Raw genomic sequence first — 25749 nt, 5'->3', positions numbered from 1 at the left:
AAAGTACTATCTCTTTGATTCTCAAAGTGGTCATGAAAACCAAGCATCTCCTTTTGATGTGTCTACTCTTCACATCCCCCACTTGAAGACCTTACCCATCTGTGAAGAATATTTCATTACATGAAAGCGAACAAACAAAAAACAGCACGCAAAAAACTATGAGTTAGTGCTTAGCTAGGTTTGTTTACCCATAATCTCGCTTTCATTCGTTCTTTGACAAATATTCTGAGTGCCTCCCACATGCCAGGCACTGTGCAAATGGCTGGAAATATACAGATCAATATGATACAAGTCTTATTCTTGAGGAGCTCGCTCACCTTCCAGCATGATGAATGACACATGCTGCAATAGAGGTATGAACCAAGTTCTCTGGGAGCAGAGAGGAGGGAGCAATTACTTCTGTTTTGATCTAAGAAATCCAGCAAGAATTCATAAAGGCAGAGAGATTTAAACCAGAGTTTGCACCTTGCAGGATAAGTAGGAGCTCACCATATGAAAGTTGAGTAAAGAGCATTCCAGGCAGTGCAAGAGCTTAAGCAAAGGCACAGAGATGAGAAAGGACATGTTTGAGAAAGATGAATATTCTAGCACAGCTGAGCGGTAACATTCTTGCTAAGAGCACAGAGATGGGGCAGTGGCAAGGAGGGTTGGTTGGGACTATACATGAGGGACTGGAATGCTTTGCTAAGGAGTCTGGGCATTATTTTGCAGGCAATGAGTCACTAAAATAATTTTTAAAGAATGTAAGATTGTCTCCATAAACCGCCCCAGTCATGTTCCCAAAAGGTGAGTTTAAGAGTATGAGTTTTAGTAACTTGATCAGATCTCCTGGGCTCCTGGGAAGTGAGTGAAGTATATTCCTAAGAGAATTCAGCTCAGCAATTAAATACTAGCAATATACAATGTAATATAATGTTATTGAGTAATGAGTGAGCTCTAAATATGTATTAAGCATGAATAACAAATAAAATGTGTGAAATGAAATGAGTACCCTACTAACGGCCCCTCTAGTTTAAACGATTTATGATTCCATCTAATAACTAATGAATAAATGATCAAATTGGTTTCTTTTCTTTTTGCTGAGGTCACATTGATTTATAACATTATATCAATTTCAAGTGTACATCGTTATATTCTGACTTCTGCGTAGACTACATCATGTTTACCACCAAAAGTCTAGTTTCCATCTGTCACCACACCCTCCCACTCTGGTAACTACCAATCTGGTCTCTGTATCTATGTGTTTGTTTGTTTATCTTCCACATATGAATGAAGTCACATGGTAATTGTCTTTGTCTGACTTATTTCACTTAGCATAACACCCTCAAAGTCCATCTATGTCATTGCAAATGGCAAGATTTCGTCCCTTTTATGGCTGAGTAGTAGTCCACTGTATATATATATCTATATACCACAATATCACATCTTCTTTATCCATTCATCATTTGATGGGCACTTAGGTTGCTTCTAAGTCTTGGCTGTTGTGAATAATGGTACAGTGAACATAGGGGTGCATATATCTTTTCAGATTAGTCTTTTCATGTTCTCTGGATAAATAACAAGATTTGGAATAGCTGGATCATATGGTAGTTCTATTTTTAGGTTTTGAGGAATCTCCATACTGTTTTCCATAATAGCTGCACCAATTTACATACCCACTAGCAGTGTACAAGGATTCTTTTTTCCCCACATCCTCTCCAACGCTTGTTATTTCTTGTTTTTTAATAATAGCCATTGACCAGTGTCAGGTAATACATCATTGTAGTTTTGATTTGCATTTCCCTAATAATTAGTGATGTTAAACATATTTTCATGTGCCTGTTGGCCATCTGTAAATGTTCTTTTGAAAAATGTCTGTTCACATCCTCTGACCATTTTTTGATAGGGTTGATTGTTTTTTTGTTGTTGAGTTGTACAAGTTATTTATATATTTTGGATATTAACCCCTTATTTGGTATACAATTTGCAAATGTCTTCTCCCAATTGGTAGGTTGTCTTTTCATTTTGTTAACAGTTTGTTTTGCCATGCAGAAGCTTTTTAGTTTCGTGTAGTTCCATTTGTTTATTTTTTCTTTTGTTGCCCTTGTCTGAGGAGGCATGATATTCAAAAAGATAGTGCTAAGACTGATGTCAAACAGTGTACTGTCTATGTTTTCTTCTATGAGTTTTATGGTTTCAGGTCTTACATTCAAGTCTTTAATCCATTTTGAGCTGATTTTTGTGTATACGTAAGATAATGGTCTATTTTCATTCTTTTGCATGTGACTGTCAAGTTTTCCCAATACCATTTGTTGAAGTACTTTGCTTTCTCCATTGTACGTTCTTGGCTCCTTTGTTGAAAATTAGCTGTCCATAGATGTGTGGGTTTATTTCTGGGCTCTCAATTCTGTTCCATTGATCTGTGTGTCTGTTTTTGTGTGAGTACCATGCTGTTTTGATTACTATAGCTTTGTAGTATATTTTGAAATCAGAGAGTGTGACACCTCCAGCTTTGTTCTTTTTTCTCAGTATTGCTTTGGTTATTCAGGGTCTTTTGTTGTTCCATAGACATTTTAGGATTCTTTGTTCTATTTCCATGAAAAATACCATTGGGATTCTGATTGAGATCATGTTGAATCTGTAGATTGCTTTAGGTAATATGGACATTTTAACTATGTTTGTTCTTCCAATCCATATGCATGAAATATCTTTCCATTTCTTTTTGTCTTCTTCAATTTCTTTCAACAATGCCTTCTGGTTTTCAGTGTACAGGTCTTTGACCTCCATGGTATATTTTGTCCTAGGAATTTTATTCTTTTAGTTGTGACTTTAAATGGGATTGCATTCTTGATTTCTCTTTCTGCTAGTTTATGGAAATACAACGGAATTTTGTGTGTTGATTTTGTACCCTACAACTTTATTGTATTTGTTTATTATTTCTAATAGGTTTTTGCTGGATTCTTTAGGATTTTCTATGTATAGAATCATGTCATCTGCAAATAGTGACAGTTTGACTTCTTCCTTTCCAATTTGGATCACTTTAATTTCTTTTCCTTGTCTAATTTCTCTGGCTAGGACTTCCAACACTAAGTTGAGTGAGAGTGGCAAGTGTGGGCATCTTTGTTTTGCTCCAGTTCTTAGAGGAATTGCTTTCAGTTTTTCACCATTGGGTATGATGTTGACTGTGGGTTTGTCATACATCTTTATTATGTTGAGGTACTTTCCTTCTATACCCATTTTATTGAGAGTTTTTATCATAAAGGGATGTTGAATCCTGTCAAATGCTTTCTCTGCATTAATTGAGATGATCATATGGTTTTTATTCTTCATTTTGTTAATGTGGTGTATCACATTGATTGATTTGTGGATTTTGAATCGTTCCTGTGTCCATGGAATAAATCCTAGTTGATTGTGGTGTATAATCCTTTTAATGTATTGTTATATTAGATTTGCTAATAATTTGTTGAGGATTTTTGCACCTATGTTCATCAGTCATATTGGCCTGTAATTTTCATTTTTTGTGTTGTCCTTGTCTGGTTTTACTGTCAGGGTAATGTTGGCTTGTAAAATGAATTAGGAAGCTTCCTGTCTTCTTCAATGTTTTGGAAGTGTTTGAGAAGGATAGGTATTAAATCTTCGTTGAATGTTTGGTAGAATTCAGCAGAGAAGCTGTCTGGTCCTGGACTTCTGTTTTTTAGGAGGTTTTTTATTACTGTTTCAATCTCTAACTTGTGATTGGTCTGTTCAAATTCTCTATTTCTTCTTGATTCAGTTCTGGGAGGTTGTATGATTGTAAGAATTTATGCATTTCTTCTAGATTTTCAAATTTGTAGGTGTATAGTTTTGCATAGCATTCTCTTATAATCCTTTTTATTCTGTGGTATCTGTTATAATTTCTCCTCTTTCGTTTCTGATTTTACTTATTTGAGCTTTCTCTCTTTATTTCTTAGTAAGTCTAGCTGAAGGTTTGCCAATTTTGTTTCTTCTCAAAAAACCAGCATTGTTTCATTGATCCTTTCTATTGTCTTTTTAGTCTCTATTTCATTAATTTCTGCTCTGATTTTTACTATTTACTTCCTTCTACTGACTTCGGGTTTTGTTTGTTCTTTTTCTAGTTCTTTTAGATGTAATGTTAGATTACTTACTTGAGATTTATCTTGTTTCTTGAGGTAGGCCTGTATTGCTATATACTTCGCTCTTAGTACCACTTTTGCTGCATCCCATAGGTTTGGGTATGTTGGGTTTTCATTTTCATCTGTCTCCAGGTGCTTTTTATTTCTTCATTGATCCAATAGTTGCTCAGTAGCATGTTATTTAGTCTCCACATATTTGTGACTTTTCTAGTTTTTTTCTTGTAGTTGAATTCTAGTTTCATACCATTGTGGTTGGAAAAGGTGCTTGATATAATTTCAGTCTTCTTAAATGTATTGAGACTTGTTTTGTTTCTCAATACATGGTCTATCTTTGAGAATGCTCCATGTGCACTTGAGAAGGATGTGTATTCTGCTGCCTTTGGATGGATTGTTCTCCAAATCTCTCTATATCTGGTCTAGTGTTTTATTTAAGGCCAATGTTTCCTGGTTGACTCTGTCTGGCTGACTTATCCATTGAGGTTAGTGGGATGTTAAAGTCCCCTGCTATTATTGTATTGCTGGCAATTTCTCTCTTTAGGTCTGTTAGTAGTTGCTTTATATGTTTTGGTGCTCTTATATTAGGCGCATATATATTAATGTTACATCTTCTTGGTGAAATGTCCCCTTTATCATTATATAATGTTTATCTCTTGTTATCTTTTTTGGCTGGAAGTCTACGTTGTGTGATATAAGTATGGCTACACCCACTTTCTTTTGGTTGCCATTTGCTTGGAGTATCATCTTCCATCTCTTTATTCTGATTCTGTGTTTGTCTTTAGGGCTGAGATGGGTCTTCTGGAGGCAGAATATTGTTGGGTCTTATTTCTTAATCCATCCAGCCACTATGTGTCTTTTGATTGCTGAATTCAATCCATTTACATTTAAGGTGATTATTGATATATGAGGGCTTAATATTGCCATTTTATCTTTTGTTCTGGTTGTACTATATTTCCATTGTTTCTTTTTCCTTGTGTTTCTGTCTGCCATTTCAGTTTGGCAGTTTTCTATGATGTGTTTCTCAGTTTCCTCTTTTTTTTATGTTTTGTGACTCTGCTCTGAATTTTTTTTTTTTTTTGTGTGGTTACTGTGAAGTTTGTATAAAAGATCTCACAAATGAGATACTCATTTTTCTTCTGGTAGCATCTTATATTCATTTGCCTATGCATGTTCTGTCCTTTCCTCTCTCCCTTCTGTTTTTATTGTCACAAATTATCCCTTTATCATGAGTTTGTTATCAAGTTGGAGTTGTTATAGTTATTTTTAATGCTTTCTTTCCCTTTAGCTTTTATGTTATAATTAAATGTTTACTAATCTATTCTGATATAGAGTTGCAATTTTCTGATTCTGTCTATTTATCTTGCTCAAAGTTTTACAAATCTTTGCCTTTTTGTTTCAGGTAGGAGTGTTCCTTTCAACATTTCTTGTAAGTCAGATCTAGTGGTAATGAACTCCCTTAGATTTTGTTAGTCTGGGAAAGTCTTTCTTTTTCCTTCACATCTGAAGGATAACTTTGCTGGATAGAGTGTTCTTGGCTGACAATTTTTATCTTTCAATATTTTGAATATATCATTCCTCTCTTTCCTAGCCTGAAGAGCTTCTGCTGAGAAATCTGCTGACAGCCTAATGGGCATTCCTTTGTTAGTTATTTTCTTCTCTCTGGCTGCCCTTAATATTCTTTGTCATTAACTTTTGACAGTTTCAATATCATATGCATTGGAGAAGGTCTTTTTGTGTTGAGATAATTAGGTTTTCTATCAGCTTCATGTACTTGCATATCTGGTTTATTCCCCAAGTTTGGGAAGTTCTCAGCTATTATTTCATTAAATAAGATCTCTCCTCCTTTCTCCTTCTCTTCTCTTTCTGGGATACCCATTATCCTTACGTTGCTTTTCCTAATTGAGTCAGATATTTTTCATAGATTTTCTCTATTTAAAAAAAAATCTTAGTTCTGTCTCCTCTTCCACCTGAACACTTCTAGATTTCTGTCTTCAAGCTTGCTGATGCTCTCTTCCATATGGTCTGCTCTATTTCTGGGGCTTTCTACTTTATATTCTTCATCTCATTTATTGTTTTCTTCAGTTCCAGAACTTCTGATTTTGGGTTTTTTTTTTTTTTTTTTTTTTTTTGGAGTTTGAGTCTCTTTCATGAAGTACTGTGCTTGTCCATTAATTTTATTCCTAAGCCCATTGAACTGTCCATCTGAATTTTCTTATAACTCATTGAGTTTCTTTGTGACAGTTATTTTGAATTTTCTCTCAGTTAGATCACAATCTTCCATGACTTCAAGTTTGGTTTCTGGAGAGCTCTCATTTTGTTTCTGTTCTACCATGTTACTGTAGTTCTTCACGATGCTTAATAAGTTGTTCCTCTGCTGGCGCATCTGTGGTAGCAAACATCGTTCTTATTTAGGCAGGGCTTTATTTACTTTGATTCTGAGCTGTTTCTGGTTGTATTTGAGAACTGTGGTTTCCAGCCTCCACTGCTTTTGCCAGAGGTGTTGTCAGTGCCTTTCTGTGCTGCTTGTGCCTCTGAGGTTGCTGGTGCCTCACTGCTTACAAAGTTACAGCCATGGATGTCACCACCAGGGTCTCCAGGCTGCAAGCACTTCTGTTGCTTCCAGGGTTGCCTGGGTCATGTGTTCCCCCACTGCAGTGGGGGAAGGAGGACAGTGGGAATGAGTCAGAGTTATGGGTGCCTCTGCCACATCCAGGTTTTGGGTCTGCAGGTGCTGCTGCTATGGGTGGGGGCCAAAGCTGCAGGCATCTCTGCAGCTGGGGAGGGCTGGGGTTGTGGGCTCCACTGTTGCTGTTAGCCATCTCTCCACAGCCTCTCCTCAGGCTCAGGCACAGGAGACTGTGCTACCACTCCCAGGTTATCTGAGGGTATTGGCAATGCTGCTGTCAGAGCTCTGGGTTCACAGGTGTCACCCAGCTGCTGTGTGGGCTGGGGTTGTGGGTGACGCTGCCAGCACCATGAGGGGAGGTGTACCTCAGTCATGAGTGCTGCTGGGGTTCCCAAAGCATCTGGCCTCCAGCATCTGCATGGTTCCTGGAACCTCAGGCCATGGGTATTGCTGCTTCTGCTGGGTGCCTAGGGTCTTGTATGCAGCCCCCACTGCTGTCAGGGAGGTTTGGGAGTGCTGCTACTAAGGCTTGGGTTGCAGGCACCACTACTTTTCCTGAAGTCTCAGATCCTGGGTGCCACCTGCCACTGCTGGGAGAGGTGTAGGGGCTGAGCTGCAACTGCTGCTGTGACTCTTGCAGCCCCTGGTCTCTGGTGCTGGCGAGCTTCTTAGAACCTCATGTCATGGGCACCAGTGCTGCTGCCAGGGGTATCAGGGTCTTAGATGCAGCCCCCACTGCTGGAAGGGCCAGTTTCAGAGGTGCAGCTGGGAGAGAAGTGTAGCTGGGTCACACATATTGTCGTGGTTTCAGGAGCCTCTGGTTGTGAGCCTGTAGTGATTCCTGGTGCCTCTGGGAACATGGGTTGCCTGGATTCCTGGGGCCTCCATTCATGAGTGTTACCTCAGTTCCTGGGGCCTCTGGTGACAGGCACAGCTGCAGTCCCTGGGACGTCCAGTCTTGGGAGCTGCCGCCACTGCACCCCTAGATCTACTGCCTCCAGGATGTCCAGTCCACCCACCTTCAGATGTATAGATGTATGTATCATTCAGGCGTTCTGATGTGCTGTGCAGAGTCCTCTGTTGGTCTATGGATGTCCTACTGGTTGTAACTTAGAGGAGAGAGACAAAAGGAACAACTCACTCCACCATGATGCTGATGTCACTCCCTCCAAACTGGGCTCTTAAGAAATAATGTTTAATAGAGCATTTTCCATTCAAAGAAATAATCAGATATGCATCAAAATAATAGTAATAAATAAATATAATAAAACAATATCTAAAAACCCTATAATTGCTTTTTTTTTAACTTGACATACTATTTTTATTTTTTATATTGTCTCTTTTTTCCTATAATTGTTTTTTGTTAGAATGTATTAGGGTTTTCTTCAGAATTGAGTTTGTTCGTCACTCAGTAAACCCTCCTGGCCGCTCCTCAGAGTATTGGGTAAAGGGTCAGATAATAAATATTTGAGGTTGTGTGGGCCTTATGGTCTCTGTTGGAACTATTCAACTGTGCACTTAGCACATGACAACACATAAACAAATGGGCATAGCTATGTTGCAATAAAACTTTATTTATGGACACTGAAATTTGAATTTCATATAATATCGATGTGTCATGATACATTCTTCTTCTGATATTTTTCTTACCATTAAAAAAATGTAAAACCACAGACATTTCTCCAAAGAAGATATACAGATGGCCAATAGACGCATGAAAAGATGCTCATCATCACTAATCATCAGGGAAATGCAAATCAAAACTACATTAAGATATCGCCTTACACCTGTTAGAATGGCAAAAATATCCAAAACCAAGAGTGACAAATGTTGGAGAGGCTGTGGAGAAAAACGAACCCTCGTACACTGTTGGTAGGAATGCAAACTGGTGCAGCCACTATGGAGAACAGTATGGAGATTTCTCAAAAAGTTAAAAATAGAAATACCTTACAACCCAGCCATCCCACTATTGGGTATCTATCCTAAGAACCTGAAATCAGCAGTTCCAAAAGTCCCATGCACCCCTATGTTCATCGCAGCATTATTCACAATAGCCAAGACATGGAACCAACCTAAGTGCCCAGCAACTGATGATTGGATAAAGAAGATATGGTATATATGTACAATGGAATATTACTCAGCCATAAAAAAGGACAAAGTCGCCCCATTCATAACAATGTGGACGGACCTTGAGGGTATTATGTTGAGTGAAATAAGCCAGACAGAGAAAGACGAACTCTGTATGACTCCACTCATAGGTGGAAGTTAACATATAGACAAAGAGAACTGATGGGTGGTTACCAGGGGAAAGGGGGGTAGGGGGAGGGCACAAAGTGTGAAGTGGTGTACCTACAACATGACTAACAATAATGTACGACTGAAATTTCACAAGGTTGTTAAATATCATAATCCTAATAAAAAAAAACGTAAAACCATTCTTAGTTTTCTGGCCATGCAAATACAGGTGGTAAGCCAGATTTGGCTCCTGGACTGTAGTTTGCTGACCCGGCAATAGACTGAGCAGAAATCCGACATAGGCTCTGCGCTCACAGTAGTGAGAGCTTAGACCTTGGCTGATCGTCTGTACAACAAGAGAAGAGGCTGAGGGAACCTCAAAGTCCTCGTCCTATTCTAAGATTCCATGGTCTGATAAAGGGTTGGAAGAGGATGGCATTTGTGTACTTATTACTTGCCAGATATCATACACACTGTGTCTTTTTCTGAAGGAGCTATTATGATCCCCATTGTACCAATGTGGAGATAAGGGTTAGAAGGACCCAGCAACCTTCTACCTAAGATCAAATGATTTGAAAGTGGGGAAACTGGAATTCAAATTCCCTGCTGTCTACTCTCTTCACTAAAACTCAATATCCTTTGTGTCTTTCTCTCTAAAAGTTTTTCTCTCTTAAAAAAAAAAAAACTTTTTAATGTGGTAAAATACATATAACAGGAAATTTACCATTTCAACCATGTTTAAGTATGTAGTTCAGCGACATTAATCATACGCATAATGGTACACAACTATCACTACTGTTTATTCCAAAATCTTTTCATCACCTCGAATGGAAACTCTGTACCAATAACTCCCATTTTACTTCCCTGAGCCCCTGGTAACCTTGAGTCTACTTTCTATTAGATCTTCTCTTTATTCAATTAAAGAATTTTAGTTTAATTTCTTGTCATTCTAGTTGGTCTCTTGCCAGTGTCTGTGGGTCTCTTTACTGCTACCACTTTCTCTCAGTCCTTCCCTCGTTGGTTAGAACCAAGATCAGATTTTTAGGCCGATGCTCTGTCTTCCAGGTTCACACCCTCTTCTCTCTACCTGTTTGCCCTTTATAGTATAGTATCCTCAATATATCTATAAACTTATTAAATTCACAAATATAATTATACAATAAGATTTTGTCCCAATTCTCATTTTCTGTATGAGGACAAAGAGACCTGGGGAAATTTAAAAATTTAGACTTTGAGTTTGTCTAAAACCACATAGCCAAATGGTGACAGAGCCAGGACTTAAAGTAACTGTTTCCTCTACTCCATGTTTCCACGTCAGTGAGTGAGAAGTCAGGAAATAGAGAAATTGGCCGGCATGCTTTCAGCATTCAACAGAAGTTAGTTGGATAACTGGAGGATGGTTGAGCAGATGGATGAAAATCAGAGTTCCTACAGAGTCACTTGTCTCAAACTAGAAACGATAGTCCTGGGCAAGGTCAAAAGAGTGGTCATTTCCAACTGGGATTGATTGGTTCAACAAGTGTCTCTTGAGTATGGATGTCTATCAGCCCTATTGAACACTGAACACTACACTGTCAGGTAGTGTTCTAGATGCTGAGGAGACAGTAGTGACAAAACAGATGAACATCTCTGCCCTCATAGGGAGAAAGAAAATAAACAAAATAAGTTTAAAATATATAACATATATACATATTAGGTATCTATTTAAAATATAATACAAGTATATTGTATGTGTATATAATAGATGTATGTTGTATATACGTATGTATACATGTAGACTGTAAGGATTATACCTGTATTTTGTATACCCCCCCACACACATAGTATAGGTATGTACTTATATATGGAAAGATAGATGGATGGATCTAGATAATGATAGGAGCTAAGGAGAAAAGTAAAATGGGGATAGAGTTGAAATTTGATAGGAATGGGCAAAGAAGGCCTCACTGAGATGACTTGAGTAAAGACCTGAGGGAGTGGGGACTCAGCCATGCAGGACCTGCATGTTACACACAGCAGGAGCAGCACGGATGAGCTGGCAGTATACCTGGCATGGCCAGAGTGATGAGCACAGGGGCGGAGGAAGATGGAGCCAGAGAGGGGAGGTGGAGGACAGATCATGTCTGCCTTGTTAGTTTTAGCAAGGGCTTTGGATTTTACTGGAGACAGAAAGCCATCTGTTTTTAAAGTCCTCACTGACTTCCTTTTGCTTATTTTCAGTTCAATTACACAACTTATGTTTTGGTGGAATCACTGTGGCAAGTGTGGAAATGAGCCTACTGAGGGCCTAGGGTAGATGCAGAGGCATCAGCCAGCAGGCCATTGTAGTAACCCAGGCAAGACTGGATGAGAATGACTGTGACAGAGGAGGGGAGAAATGCCAATTCTGGATATATATATATATTTTTTTTTCCTGAAATTTTTTTTAATTAAGGTCATGAAAATTAACATCCTTGTGAAATTATTATTAGTCATGTTGTAGGTGCACCACTTCACCCCTAGTGCCCTCCCCCCACCCCTCTTTCCCCTGGCAACCACCGATCAGTTCTCTTTGTCCATATGTTAACTACCACCTATGGGTGGAGTCATACAGAGTTCGTCTTTCTCTGTCTGGCTTATTTCACTCAACACAATACCCTCAAGGTCTATCCATGTTGTTGTGAATGGGACGACTTTGTCCTTTTTTATGGCTGAGTAGTATTCCATTGTATATATATACCACATCTTCTTTATCCAATCATCAGTTGCTGGGCACTTAGGTTGGTTCCATGACTTGGCTATCGTGAACAATGCTGCGATGAACATAGGGGTGCATGGAACTTTTGGATTCTGGATATATTTTTAAGGTAGAACCAACAGGATTCACCAATAGATTAGACATGAGTGTGAGACAAAGAAGTGAGTCATGGAGGATATCAATATTTTTAATCTGAGAAACTGAAGACCAAGGCCCAGGCAGGGGGCTTTGCTCTGTGGATATCTGCTGATCCATGAAGCACAGCCCTAGCCTAAGCCTCTAGCCCCAAATGCCTCCACAAAGGGCAAGGGGGCCTCTGGGCTTCCACTACTCAAGAATTGTGCAAAGGAGAGCTCTGCCTGTGGATCTACCAGACTGATCTGGTCCTACACTACCCAGATGTGCAAGCCTGGAAAATTATGGTGTATTGGAAATTGTGTTGGACTTAGGACCAAAAACTCCTGGGTTCTGACCCTGGTTCCTCCACCAGCCTGCTGTGTGCCTTTGGGTTAATCCACTTACCCTCTCTGAGTCCATTTGCCACAATTATACAACAGTGGTGACAATAGCACCCTGTCTGCTTCTAGGAGGTGCTAAGAAGCCTGAAGGAGGTAATATGCATGAATATACTTTATAAGGTAGATACATTATAACGCACTAAATAATTTTGCTGTTTATATCCACTTACTCTTCCAGATCTACTCTCTACCCTTCTTTACCCTGTCTGTACCTTGGGAATTTAAGCTGTACGGACCATATCAACCAGCTCCCTTGAGCTCTGGTTGGGTTTCTCCAGTCAGGAGTCCAGGCAGGAGATGGGAAAACAGGAGGTGAGTGAGCTTGGTGTATCTATTCCCCGATCCCTCTTGGCCAGATCACTGTGGACTGGTTATACCTCTCTACTGACCATTACAGCTCCTGCCAATGTTTCACTTCATACAGCTGTTTCTCTCCTGGTTCTGATAACTGCTCCCTTTCCTCAACTCTTTAGGCCTAAGAGTCATAAAAGTGATTCCCCCTTACTTGCTCTGGGGTGTTGCACTATCCTCTATGGTTTCCCTACCCTTATGCCCATTCCTTTGTAAGTAGTCCCTTTTACTGGGATCTCATCTGTTACCCAACTTAACTCTGCCATTTGTTTTCTGCCAAGATCTCGATGATACAATAGTCAAGCTATGGGCCTTACTTCCTGTGAGTTTTCAGGATAGGCCCATGCTTCTATCTAATATTTTAGGGTAAGAGTAAGCCCCTCCCAATTCCCCATTTCCTTTCTGTCCAGTCTAGGAAGGAGAGACCTTGCATTTCAATACACAGTGTTTTGAACGGAGTTCTTAAAACTTCCCTCAATGGAATACTCCAAGGTTCATGGTTTTGGGAGACTCCATATAAGGGGGAATTGAAGAAGAAATAAAAGATGGATATTGACCACTGCCTCAGCTCCATTTTGCTTTGGAGTATTGGCTGGTTCTTGGGAATTTGTATGGTTTCTCCTAAGAGATCAACCAACTCTTCAGTATGTGAAAGGTTATGTGGATAATCATGTCATTAACTTAGCCAGTATAGATGACCAGATAAGATTTTTGGTCAGTCTTGACCTAATCTTACAGATACTAACCCATTTCTATGAGGTGAGACCTACCTTGCAGATCTCCTTCTGGGCTATGGGAATCCAGGGGCTCACATCTCCAGAAGGGAGGAGCTCCTTCAGGCCATCAATGATTTTGGATTTGAGTGGTAGGCATGGGCTAATCTGCTTATTCAGGTGGAGCTCACAGATTCGGTTGCCCAGCGTGTGCCGAAAGACAGCATTCCCAGTCTTCCTGTTACTCATCAGGACATTGAGGAAATGGTGCAGGTCCTGCCAGAGGTCCAGGAGTTGGGTCTCCACTTTCAAATTCAACTTCTTCAGGTGGTCCCGGAAGGGACTCCCTGCACAGGCATCAGCTCGCAAGGCCCAGTGGGTATACCCCAAGGGGAGGCTTTGCTTGATGGCCTTCTTGATTATCATCTGGGGAGAGTGACTGATGATGGGGGTGACAGTCCTCAGGTGGGCAGAGAACTTCGTTTCAAAGAGGCCCTCCATGTGGAGTTGGCTCTTGGCTTTATTCTTCGCGTTGGACTTCCTGGCACAGAAAATATCCTTTTCCAGGGAACTGATTATTCTCTCCTTTGAAGAGGTCACTTCCAGGGAAGGCATTTGTATAACCACCTTCTCCTGGGGACACATCTCTTGGGGGAACATAGTGTTAGTGTCGGGCTTGGTATCCATTTCCAGAGACCAACAGCCATGGTCTATCAACTGCCACATCTTCCTCTTGGTTTTCCTGCTTGAGTACCGCTTCTGGGGCTGATGGTGCTTCTTGATGCTCATGTTCAGAGGGAGCCCTCCTCCGTGGGTATAGCAAATACTGCACTGGCGAGTCTCATATTCCTGCATCAGACCTTGGCATGATTCTTCCTTGGCCATGATCGTCTTGGCGTGGGTGTAAAAGTTGGGGAGCCAATAGCTCTGGAGTTTAAACAGAGCCACTTTCTGCATGTGGCTCAGGATCTCCCTTCTGGTGGTTGACTGGTTGGGATGCCAGATGGAGAGGTTCAGGAGGGACTCTGGAAAGAATACAGAGAGATGAAGGATAAAAATGATGTGGTAATGGTGCTGATGCTGATGTTGGAGAGATCTGAATTTTTCCAAATGTTGTGTAAAGCATTTCATTTGTTTCTCATACAATCCTGGGGTGTGGACAGGTCGAACAGGGAGCCCACATTTTTAGAGTTTGCTCAGTGCACAGTGGCCCCTTTCTCTGATTACCTTCCTTCTTCCCAATAGAAATAAACATTTTTATGGGATTCTTTGAGTTATTTTCTAGACTGTTGAATGTTATTGTAAAGAAAAGCAAAAGGCACAAGAAAACATGCTTAAGTACAGGAGACATGTACCTCTGAATGGAATTTCTTAGGGCCAGATCTAACTGGAGGAAGGCATTTGGACTAAATAATTTGAAGGAATCTTTACCAGCCCTGACTTTAATGTTGTAAATTCTCAATTATCTATATGAATAGAGAGGAATGTGATTAATCCCAAACAGCAAATTTTTGGAACCACATTTTATTTGGGTTAGGAATGCCTCCTCACTTATAAACAAACAAACAAATAAATAAACAAATAAATTTGGATGCATCTGATGTTCTAGAGGAGGTATTGACAAGTTTTTTCTGTAAAGTGTCAGAAAGTAAATATTTTAGGCTTTGTGAGTCATACACAGTCTCTGTTACACAGTCCTCTTTTTTTTTTTTTTGTGAGGAAGATTGACTCTGAGGTAACATCTGTGGCCAATCTTCCTCCTTTTTTCCTTGAGGAAGACTGTCACTGAGCTAACATCTGTGCCAATCTTCCTCTATTTTATGTGGGACACCACCACAGCGTGGCTTAACAAGTGGTGCTAGGTCCGGACCTGGGATCCAAACCTATAAACCCTGGGCCACCAAAGTGGAGCATGCAAACTTAACCACTATACCACTGAGCTGGCTCCTTCTTCTTCTTTAACTCTTTAAAAACATAACAACATTCTTAGCTCATAGGCGACCTGTATTGCATTTGGCCTGCAGGCTGTCATTTGTTCTAGAGAATTCCAATTTAAAAAATGACAAGCAATGAAGTCTCAGAAGATGCAAGAGGTGTTCAATTACCCTGTCCCAATTCCTCTTTACTCCTTCCAGCCAACCTTAATCCGCAAGTAAGGAAGAGGAGAATACCAGCCTAAAGACAACTGGTCTCTCTCATCCCTTCCCTGTAAAGGGTTAGGGTTCCCTCTGGCATCCCTGATACAGAGAAGATGGAGAGGGTGGCAGTCTGAGGATCATCAGACACTGGCTTGATTTTTTTCGTTACATCTCCCAGGGATTTCACTTCAGACATGCTTTATGATTCTTACTGATGTTCATGTTGCAGAGAGTCAGCACCCTTGAGCCCTCCTGCAGATGGGTGGCCTTCAGCACATGGAGGAGGGACAAGTAGTGGTCTCTCACTTCCAGGTCCATCTCATCTATGCTCAGGATCTTCTCAGCAAGGATCCAGAAATCCACCAGCTCTTCACCTACAGATCAGATAGGGTAGGCACAGAGCTGCACCCCAATCTCGCCCCTTCAGTGGTTGCATCTGGGTGTAGCAGCTCATACCTCCCCCCCACCAGCCTTCTTTACTGCCTCAAACATCACCATTAGTCACCCCTCTTGGTTAAGGCATCGTCTCCTAATGTGGGGGTGGATGGGAGGCACGGGGAGAAGAGACTTAATGGATAGGGATCTTTTGTGACTTTTTTGTTGTTAGAAAAACTGTCGCTTTAGGTAAAACTGCAAGACTCTGAGGATAGGTCGTGAGACATTTGAGTTTTATCCAAAAAATAAAGATCAGAGGAAAAAGAACATTTCCTAGATCATGGATCTAGAAGAGCCTACAGAAGGACGTGGAGCCAAAAGGTGCCAAAGACGACATTCCTTGTTTTATAACTTCGCCAGAGCTGAAGTCTGGGTGACAAACCGAAGGATAGTCTGTCTAGTTCTTCCCTACCTGCTCCCTGGAGATGCAGGATTTCACCCTTAAACTAGGGTTTGTCCCCAGGTGAAACTTAACATTGCTGAATTGGTGTGTCAGCCAGTGCTGGCTGCCAGCCTCTCAGCACTATCAACTACTGGACCCGATAGAACAGGAAGCGGTGCTTGCCAACACTTCTGCCACAGGGATTTATTTGTTTACTTGTTGCTTGTCTGTCTCCCCATTGTCATGGCAGCCTTAAGAAGCAGGGACTTATGGCTCTTGTTCATCTTCGTATCCCCACCTACTAGCACAGTGGCTGCCGTACAGTGGTGCTCCATAAACATTTTTAAATGAATGAATGAATGAATGAAAGGAACTCTGATTGCTTTTTCCCTAACCTGCACTATGGACCCCAGTTTTCAAAGACTTTTACCCTATACATTATAAAACATTTTTTACAGTCACCGTAGACACATATAACTCTCAAGCTGTTAAGAACTTGCAAACGCCCCAGAAACAACTGTAAGAACCCACCGGCACTGCCCTTGAGGTAGGTGTAGAAGCGCCACATCCCTCTGACCCCGCCAATGCATTTCTGGAGTAGCCATTGGTCTGCCTTTTGCCATCTCATCATCTTGGCTGCCAGGAAAAGTTCATGGTGAGAGAGAGAGAATGAGCTCTTCCCCAGCCCCTCTCTCAGCCTTGCACAGAACCAGACCCCACGCGCTCAGTATGAGTGAAGAAAAATGGTGGCCAGTGAAATGAGTTGGGTCCTGATTATGTGGTGCTTTTGAAGCAAGGCACCAGAACCTCTAGTGACATGCAAGGGACCCACAAGCACACCTACAGTGCACAGATCAAAAACACCCCTCAACCAAGGCCCCTCACCTTATACGGTCCCCAACTGACAGTGATTTTGCCAGTCCAATTTTCCCAGTACGTATATTGAAGGAGGGAGATGAGTATAGTGGGTGATTTCTTACAACATTTTACTCCTGAATCTTAACTTTCCCTGGGGTGGAAAATAGTTTCCTTTGGCCAGTTGAACAAAGAGTCAAGTTACCAATTAAACTCTAAATGGAAATTTTATTCAATCATCCTTTCAGCAAATAATTATTACGTGCCTACTAAGTGCCAAGTACTGGTTTAGGTGTTTGCGATACATCAGCAAACAGAAGAAAAATCCCTGCCCTCAAGGAGCTTATATTCTAGTGAAGGACATAGAAAATCAGCAATGAGCACAATAAGTACATTATCTAGGAAGGTTAAAGGCTATAAGCACTGCAGGAAAAAATGAAAAAAGTTGAGCAAGATAAGGGGTGTTGGGAGTGCTGGGGGTGGGCTGGATGAGTGGGCATTATGGTCATCAAGGTAGCCTTCATTGAGGAGGTGAGATTTGCACGGAGATTTGAGGAAGTGAGAGAAGGAGCCATGTGGATATCTGAAGGAAGAGCATTCCAGGCCGAGTGAACAGCCAGTGCAAAGCCCTGAAGTAGGAATGAGTCCAGCACGTTTGAAGAACTGCAAGGATGCCAATGTGTCTGGAATGGTGTCGGGGGGGAGGGATGGGTAGGAGGAGACGACGGCAGAAAGGAAATGGAGCCAGATCTCTAGGACGTTGAAGGCCATTGTAGGGGCGTTGGGTTTCACACTGAGACAGGAACCATTCATGGTGGTGGGGAGGGCACCGGCGGTGAGCAAAGGAATGACATAATCTGAATTAAGTTTTAAAAGTCTCACTTTGGCTGCTATAAGCAGGAAAACAAAAGCAGAAACAAGGAGACTAATTAAGAGATGATTTCAGCAGCCAGGTGAGAAATGATGGTGGCTTAGACAGGTGTAGCAATGAAAGGTGATGAGATATGTTTGCTTCTGGATATATTTTAGGTAATTTGGCCATGTTGGGTGACCACCATTAACTCTCTCGTTTCCGGCTGCAGTGAGACAAATAGCCCAGCCTATCCGACTCCTCCTTATTGCTCTGGGTACCAATTTTTCAGCCTAAGATTTCACCTACTGACGCAACATGGGCTGAGACAAAGACAACCAGTATTTGTACCTTACTGTAGGACTGATAGGCACAGGATCGTTATGTAGCCCGGCTTCCCATATTTCTCCACACAGCCCACTCCCCATGCTTACCTCCTTCTGGGGAGTTAATAAAACTGATGAGCTCCTGACAGAGAATGTAATGGAAACACAAGTTGGTTTTACAGAAGAAAGGTAACCGATATTTTTCCAACCAGGTCAATAATCCTTTGTACTTTGCAATCTAGAGTCCAAACAAAATAGGAACAGAAAAGAGAAATGGAACTGAACTGCTAAGAAATGCAGCTTAGCAAGGGGCAATAATCTCACACCTACAGTATCTGGCTCAGAGGAGAGATGTGTTGATTAAAAACAGTATCTAAGGGGAGGGGGGACTCAGGCTAAGGCTGCCAGAGGAGTAAATGGATTGGTAGGAAAGAAAAGCCTTGGTCTCCCACCAAAAAATCTTCCTTATTCCTGGGTGAAGTTGTCTGAGAAAAGATCTAGCCTTGCTTGATAGAAGGTAAGCAGAAGAGATTTTGGTCTGTGGTGTTGAGTCATAACTCTATTCAACTTACTTCTTTGTAAGCACATATAATTTCTCACAAGCTCCCAACTCATATTAACTGTATAACATGTACAAAAACACACACAGACTCAGACATAACATCATTTAGAGTACGGGATGGATTCCCCGAGAGACTGAGCCAACAGAGAAGGAAGAAAAAAATAAAAATGTTGTTTCAGGGTTCTCCTAGGAAAACCAAATATAAGAATCAGAGTGGAGTGGCTTGCTCAGCTCTGCAGAACCAGAGAAAAACAAACTCTTGTTAGCAGGGCTTACGGTGATCTTTCTGATCCCTCATACCACTGGTAGGGCATGTGGAAGCCACTGGTAAGTCTAAGGTCTACATAGTGGAAAAGGAGGACAGGGAGGGGGAAAAGAAGAGAAAGACAATCAACAAGGAAAAAAGATAGAGAAAGACAAGCCTCTGGAGGAGAAGGGTGGGGTAGTCATTAGGAACCAGAAAGTGGCAACTTCTCTTGCGCTACAGCTTGTAATCAAATAATCACTGTGTGGCCCAGGCGCTGACACTTCCTATCCCACACCCGTGGCAGCCATTGCCAATCAATTCCAGACTCTTTCTTGCTCAGGTGTGGCCTCAGAGTTCTTAACACAGTGCTCCAAGTGTCTACGACCCAAGGATCACAGAAGATATGAGAGATGAATCCCGTTTGCTACCCATGGACTAGATAAGGGAAAGAATTCAGCAGCAATTGCTTGCCCAAGTGGAAAAAATGCAAAAAGGAGAAATGTCTCCCTCGCTTGATGTTGTTTCTCTACTCACCTGCTTTGTAGTTTCTTCCATAATCAGCTTTTGGGCATCCTCTTCCTCTCCAATCCACACTTCAAATTTAGCCCCCCCTTCCCTCACCCCAAACGCTCTGCCATTCAAGATCCTTACTCACCAAGTCATAAGGTATTTCAGGCCACAAACTCCACTGCGAATTTTCAACAGTATAAAATGGGGTCTGACCAAAGACCTGCAAAAGAAAGCTAGGAAACAGCCAAAGGAGCAGAGCTTCTCTTTGTGAACACATCACGGGCCATCTGCAGCCACAAGGGAAGACAGCTTCCACTGCTTTCCTATTTTAAGGGACATTAATTCTTAAATTTATTCCACTCAGTCAACTTGCCTTGCACAAAAACATCCAAAATAGACTAAATTGCAAGATTTGTTTATATTTTGGCTCCACCCTGCCCCAACCTGGGAGTTATCTTGCCTGTGTACTGAAGCCAGAGCCCACGATATGCAAAGGTATGTACTTTGTGTATTGCATTGTTCATTTCTCCATGGACTTAGAGATCAAGCAAAGGCTTGAAGCCTTTTCATGAAGAGAAACAGCTCTGGATTTGCCTAAACTCTTGAACTGGAGAAAGTAGAGAGGACTGAGGATGTGAGCATTAGGGGTACAAATTCCTCATGGGGGCAGTAAAAGTGTCCAAAATGGATAGATAATTCTCGGCTCCTGTTCTCTTTTGTCATGGAGAAGGGACTGTTACCTAGGCAACCAGCTTCGAGACTGATGGGAAAGGGTTTCTATGTTTATAGGTTTCTAAGCTTGGCAGTCTCACTAGAGGCACCAAATGTCTCAAAGTGTCCCCAAAGTGTTTGCGACAAACTAGAGGGGCTGAAACCCCAACTCCTGGCTGAGCTGTTAGCACAGCACGTCAGTCTGACCATCTCCCAAGACTAGCAACCCCAAACTTTTGTCAGTCTGTGGCTCCCTCCTTCTCTCTCTCCCCTTTGGCCTTTACTGTGAGGGATCAAAGGAAGGGGATGGTGCTGCCTGCACTTTACAAATGCCAGTCTAGAAAGGGCACTCAGTCCTTAGTGACCGCTCCCTGCTCTGCACTCAATGTTTGACATGACACACCCTGCCTGGGGTGTGGAAATACCTTTATGGCATGTGCAGTGGGACTGTGAAGTCATGAGATTATGTGGGAGGAGTGCGTGGAAGCAGTTTCACCACTGACATTTGCCCCATAGAGGGCACGAGGCTGATGTGGAAAACACGCAAGGCCTGGAGCTGGGAGACCGGGTCAGCTCCCAGAACTGTCCCAGATTTGCCACGTGATCTCAGGCAAGTCATTTAACTTCTGAGATCCATCTGTAAGAAGGGAACGATGTCAACCTCACAGGGTGATCGTGGAAATTAAATGGTAGAAATTTGTAAATTGACAGCAGTATTCAACATGAACTACCACTGTCTCTCTACAGAGACCACAGCTACCTAGGACTGGTAGGACTTTCTTAATGGCCAGGACTTTCTTAAATGCTTGGCTGGGATTCCACATCACTCTCTCCATTTCTAGAAAATTATTGTGGGCTGTTGATGAACTGACTAACTAACATGCCTTACAATTACTTCTGAAACCTTTCATTAAGGCAGTGGCAGAGGCAATAGCATGAGTGAGGACCACGCAAAAGACCTTCTGTCAGAGGCCTCCTCGTCCTTCCTTTGACCACGTCCCTGGAGCCACCATCCGCCCAGGCACCCAAGGCACTCCTCCCTTCTTGTTACCACATATCCCAGATGTTCAGTGACAAGGTCCTGCGTTTTGCTTTGTAAAAACGCTCTCCCGTTTCTCCCATCCTCTTCATCCTTTTGCCTTTAGACTCTCATCACCTCCCACCTAGACTATTGAAACAATCACCTAACTGGTCTCCTGCCTCCACCAGGTCCCCTGACAGCGCAACCTATGGCCGGACTTCTGCAGAAATCATTTCCTCAAATGAAAGTCTGGTCATGTTACTCCTTTACCTAAAACCCTTCAACGGTTCTCTGTCACCTTCAGAATGACGTCCAAACTCCCAAGCACGGCCTGCCTGCTCTCAGCAACCTGGCTTAGCCTGGCTGTGCAGCCTTATCTCTTGCTATGTCTGCCTCTCACAACTTTTTCTTCAACCTTTCTGGATTACTTAGAGTTTCCCCCAAAGTGCCATAGGATTGTACTTCTTGGTACATTTACTTACTCTCTTCTGTCTCTCTGTAAGGCCCTTGCTTTATTGCTACTCAACCCCCAGGATTTTCTCCTTGCCTCCCCATCTTCTTCCCCAACCAAATGTCAAATACCTAGTCTTTTTTCAAGACTTGTGTCCCCTCTTTCAAGGCTTATGTCACCTCTTCACTGAAGCATTTCCCAACTCTTCCAGGTAGGAGCATAGGAGTGGCCTCTCCCTCCAAGGCGCTTGAACACCGCTGCCTCCAAGACACTTCTGTCATGTCACCCACAACCCTCTTTGCACTCACCTTAAATGTCAGTCTCTCACATTAGACTGGGAATTCCTTGAGGAGAGGGATGATATCATTGATATCCAAGGCCCCAGATTAATCCCAGTGGCTGGCACAAAGTGACCACCCCCATGTAAGTGTGGGTGGGGTAATATAGAGTGTTTTCCCAGTTGTATGAAATTTCGCCTTTCAACAGGTGGCATTCCATGGAAAAAGGTTCACTGAGATGAGCCACCATTAATAAGGCACCCGTGTCAGATGTAACCAAAGATTTAAACCAAAACAGATGTGGGAGTAGTGTAGGTTTGATTTAAGAATATTTTGATGTTTGAGGTTTGTTTTAGTTGCATAGATTGAGAAAATATATAGGTTTGGTTCTGGTTAACAACTCAACAATTGTTATGTGCTAAACACTTGGTGAGGGGAGTAGAGCAGAATGGATAATCAGTGGTCCTTGTCCTGCAGGAATTCACAATCTCACAATCCAGTGGGGGAGACACACACAAATAAACCAAAAGATTTGCAACATGCTCAGGAGCACAGAGGCGGGGAGAAATAAGTTTTGATTGGAAGGACCTAGGAATTCCTTAAGGAGAGCAGGATTTAGGCAGAGATTTGAAAAATGGTTGAGACTTTGGTTGGTGAAACTATGGAAACTAAGAACACAGCCAAGGAGAGGCGCCACGGTGGGAGAACGCCAGGTGTACTCAGTGAGGGCAGAGGCTGTGATGGGAAATAACCGTAGATAGGCAAAGGCCTTCCAGAAGCTGGGGGTTGGGGATTTATTATATCAATAATAGGAAGCTCCTAGAGATTTTAGAGATAGTTCTGGTTCATATTTATTTGCTCAACTTGAGATAGTTTTGATTTGGTAAGAAGTTGAAAGAAAAAAAATGGTACTCAGCTCAGTTACATTCATTATTCAGCTGTTGATGAAACATTTGGGTTTAAGTCTGAGAATACTTACCGGGAGAGAAAGAAATGTGTTGAAAAAATCAGCAAAGATTTCATCCTCTAGCAGAATTATAAGATTCGTAGAACCAATTATCTCTGTATGGGGAGGAAAAAACCCTCATGAACCAGGATTGCATTCAGGATGAGAAAAAAAAGCAATTGAGTGAATCGTTTCGCATGGCCAAATCTCAAATGATGACAGCCTTTAAGGTTGTTTAATTCAATTTCTCCCCTTCTCCAGGACTCTCCTCTGCAGGATCTCTCCGCTTAAACACTCCTAGCTATGGGGAGCTCACTAACTAACAGGGCTGCCATGAAATGGTTAGAAAGACTTTTCCTACTGTGGACTGTCTTCTTTTATTTCCTCCCAATTGTAGAAATTTCTGCCCTCTGAAAGCTGATGGAATTCACCTAAGTCCTCTTAACTGGGACAATGCTCCCAATTTTTATGAAGACATCACAACCTTCTGCTTACCTCCAACCCCTCTGACTAGTCAGTAAGCAATTTTTCAAACAATCTTTGTACGGCCTCCTTTCCTTCTGGTCCTTTCCCATTGGTGGACTGGTACCCACAACTCAAACACTCCACATGCTTCCTAGGGAAGGGCATGTGACAACTATTGTCCATATCCTATGTTATATTAGTGTGGCTGGAAATGGGGTTAGCTTCGGGGGCTTTCATGGGACACTTTTAACTCCACCATCCTTTATTTATGCAGCCACTTTTCAGAAACCAAGGGCAGGAATTTACATTTACCCCAGTCAAATTTCACCCTATTGGTTTGCGCCCAACAGTTTTAAAATTATTGATTTGGTCATGCAACGTACTTATTATCCCTCTCAGGCTTGAACATTGTGCTGCCCAAGTTAATCTGAGGAGATAAATGTTGAATGTCACAAAGCCGAACATGGAGACCACAGGTGGACTAGGTGGCCCCTCTAAGTTTACTCTAATTCACTGTCGATGCTCTTTAGAGGACAATGTTCAACCAGTTAATAATAAGCTAATTGTTTTATCAATGGCCCAACATTTTTCCATCCTACCCAAAGCTTACAATGAAAGACGTAAAATGAGCAACCTAAATATCATACACGAGTCCATTCTCTCAGTCTAGTTAAAGGTCTGGTGAGAATAGTACATGCTACTCGCAATCGCTAGAGTGCAGTTATGATCATAGGAGAAAACTAAACAACGCCCTCCATCACTTTTTCTGATGATACTTGGTGGTTATTGTTTTCGTGTAACAGAAATAGAAATAGAATCCCAGATAATCAAACACTATCGTAACAGAGCTGACGTCATTCTTGCCCTCTCTTCTACAGATATCTTTGTTTTTGCTATCTAGTGTTGTAAATTTTTATGTTTTCTTTCTGTCTCCCTCCTCAGCCCTCTGCTCTTCTTTTTATGAGCATTCCCTGATTTATTTAATCCATTCCACATGGATGATTCCAAAGTCTATGTTTTCAGTCCAGACTTCTTTCCTTGGCTCCAGTTCTAAATGTGCATTGAGTTTTGGGACATCTCTATGTGGACATCCACCAGCATTTTCATCTCAACATTTTCAAAGCTGAGCTGATTCTTTTGCTTCCCAACCTGCTACTTTCCCTGTATTCCCAGGTCAGTTACTGGGAACGCCACTTAGCCAATTGTCTAAAGCAGAAACTTGAAAATCATCTTTGATTCCCCTCTTGCTGTTTCTCTGTCTCTCTCTCGCTACTCCCATATGCAGTGGAGGATCATGCTATGTCTTTTCCTTTTCTACATATCTGTGGAATCTGTCCTCTCCTCTCCATCCATAAAGTCACTCTTTTCTTTCAGGCCCCTATCATCTCTCCCTAGACTACTGCATCGGTTTCTTAAAATGGTCTAGCTCCAGTCTCTTTCCATTCCAAACACTCTCAACACACAGCCACCATAATCTGCTGATGCCATTATTGTTAAAACCCTTCAAAGACTCCTCAGTGTCCTACCAGGTAAAGTCCAAACTCAGTATCTGAGGCTTCCCTCGATCTGGCTTTTGGGTTCCCTCCCAGCCTTATCTCCTGCCACTCTCCATCAGGCTGCCTCCTGTTTGCCAGCCAAGACATTGCTCTTTCCTGCACATGCTATGCACTCTCACTCCCAACCTCCATGTCTGTGTTCCCATATTCCCATCACCTGAAATGTCCTCTCAATCCCAGTCTGCTTCACAAATTACTAGTCATCCATCAAAAACTGATTTACATATCATCTTCTTGGTGAACCAAGAATGGTAGAATCTACTACAGTGGTAAAATGGATCACTAGCCCCTGCACGTCGTGTATATCTTCCGTCATTACGATTAACAAGTCACTGTTTTCATCCCTTGATCGCTCTGTCTTCCTCACCAGACTGAGCTCTATGTCTTTTCACCTTTCTTCCTCTAGGCACTAAAAGTGTTTGCACCGTGTTTAAGTTCTAAAAACGTTGAATGGGTTGTTCTTTCGAGAGAAGATCTTCCATCTTTTGGGCTTTTGTTTGTTTCCTTGCTTGTCATTCACAGAGCCTGGCAGGGATTTGTTGAATAAGATTATTGAGATGATCCGACTGTAGGAAAGTGGACTTTGGCAGAAGTTTCCCACTCGGTTGTTTTCCATGGATACACACACTGCTGGTGACAGGGTGCTTGACTATGACAGGGCTTGGCATTAACAACACAGTCTTTATGGGGTATAGGAACAAGGCTCCCCACATCCTCCCCTTCCCAT

At 41.9% G+C, this 25749-nt stretch overlaps 1 protein-coding gene across 3 annotated transcripts in view; it reads right to left on the bottom strand.

Moving 5' to 3' along the window:
* Positions 1–25749, bottom strand: part of RGSL1 (regulator of G protein signaling like 1) — a 66805-nt gene that overhangs the window by 40348 nt on the left and 708 nt on the right. The window contains exons 2-7 of one of the 3 annotated variants that reach the window (XM_023640679.2): positions 23035–23117; positions 19740–19814; positions 18384–18513; positions 16776–16880; positions 15640–15801; positions 13347–14314 (exon numbers count right to left, since the gene is read on the bottom strand). In XM_023640679.2, coding sequence (XP_023496447.1) covers positions 13347–14314; positions 15640–15801; positions 16776–16880; positions 18384–18513; positions 19740–19814; positions 23035–23117 — 1523 coding nt within the window. Of the gene's footprint in view, positions 1–13346; positions 14315–15639; positions 15802–16775; positions 16881–18383; positions 18514–19739; positions 19918–23034; positions 23118–25749 lie in introns of all 3 variants that reach the window. The other 2 variants (XM_070266658.1, XM_070266659.1) reach the window with 2 other exon arrangements.

This window comes from Equus caballus, chromosome 5 (genome assembly GCF_041296265.1).
Source record: "Equus caballus isolate H_3958 breed thoroughbred chromosome 5, TB-T2T, whole genome shotgun sequence".
Classification (NCBI taxonomy): Eukaryota; Metazoa; Chordata; class Mammalia; order Perissodactyla; family Equidae; genus Equus; species Equus caballus.
This window is presented reverse-complemented; position numbering and strand designations above follow the sequence as displayed.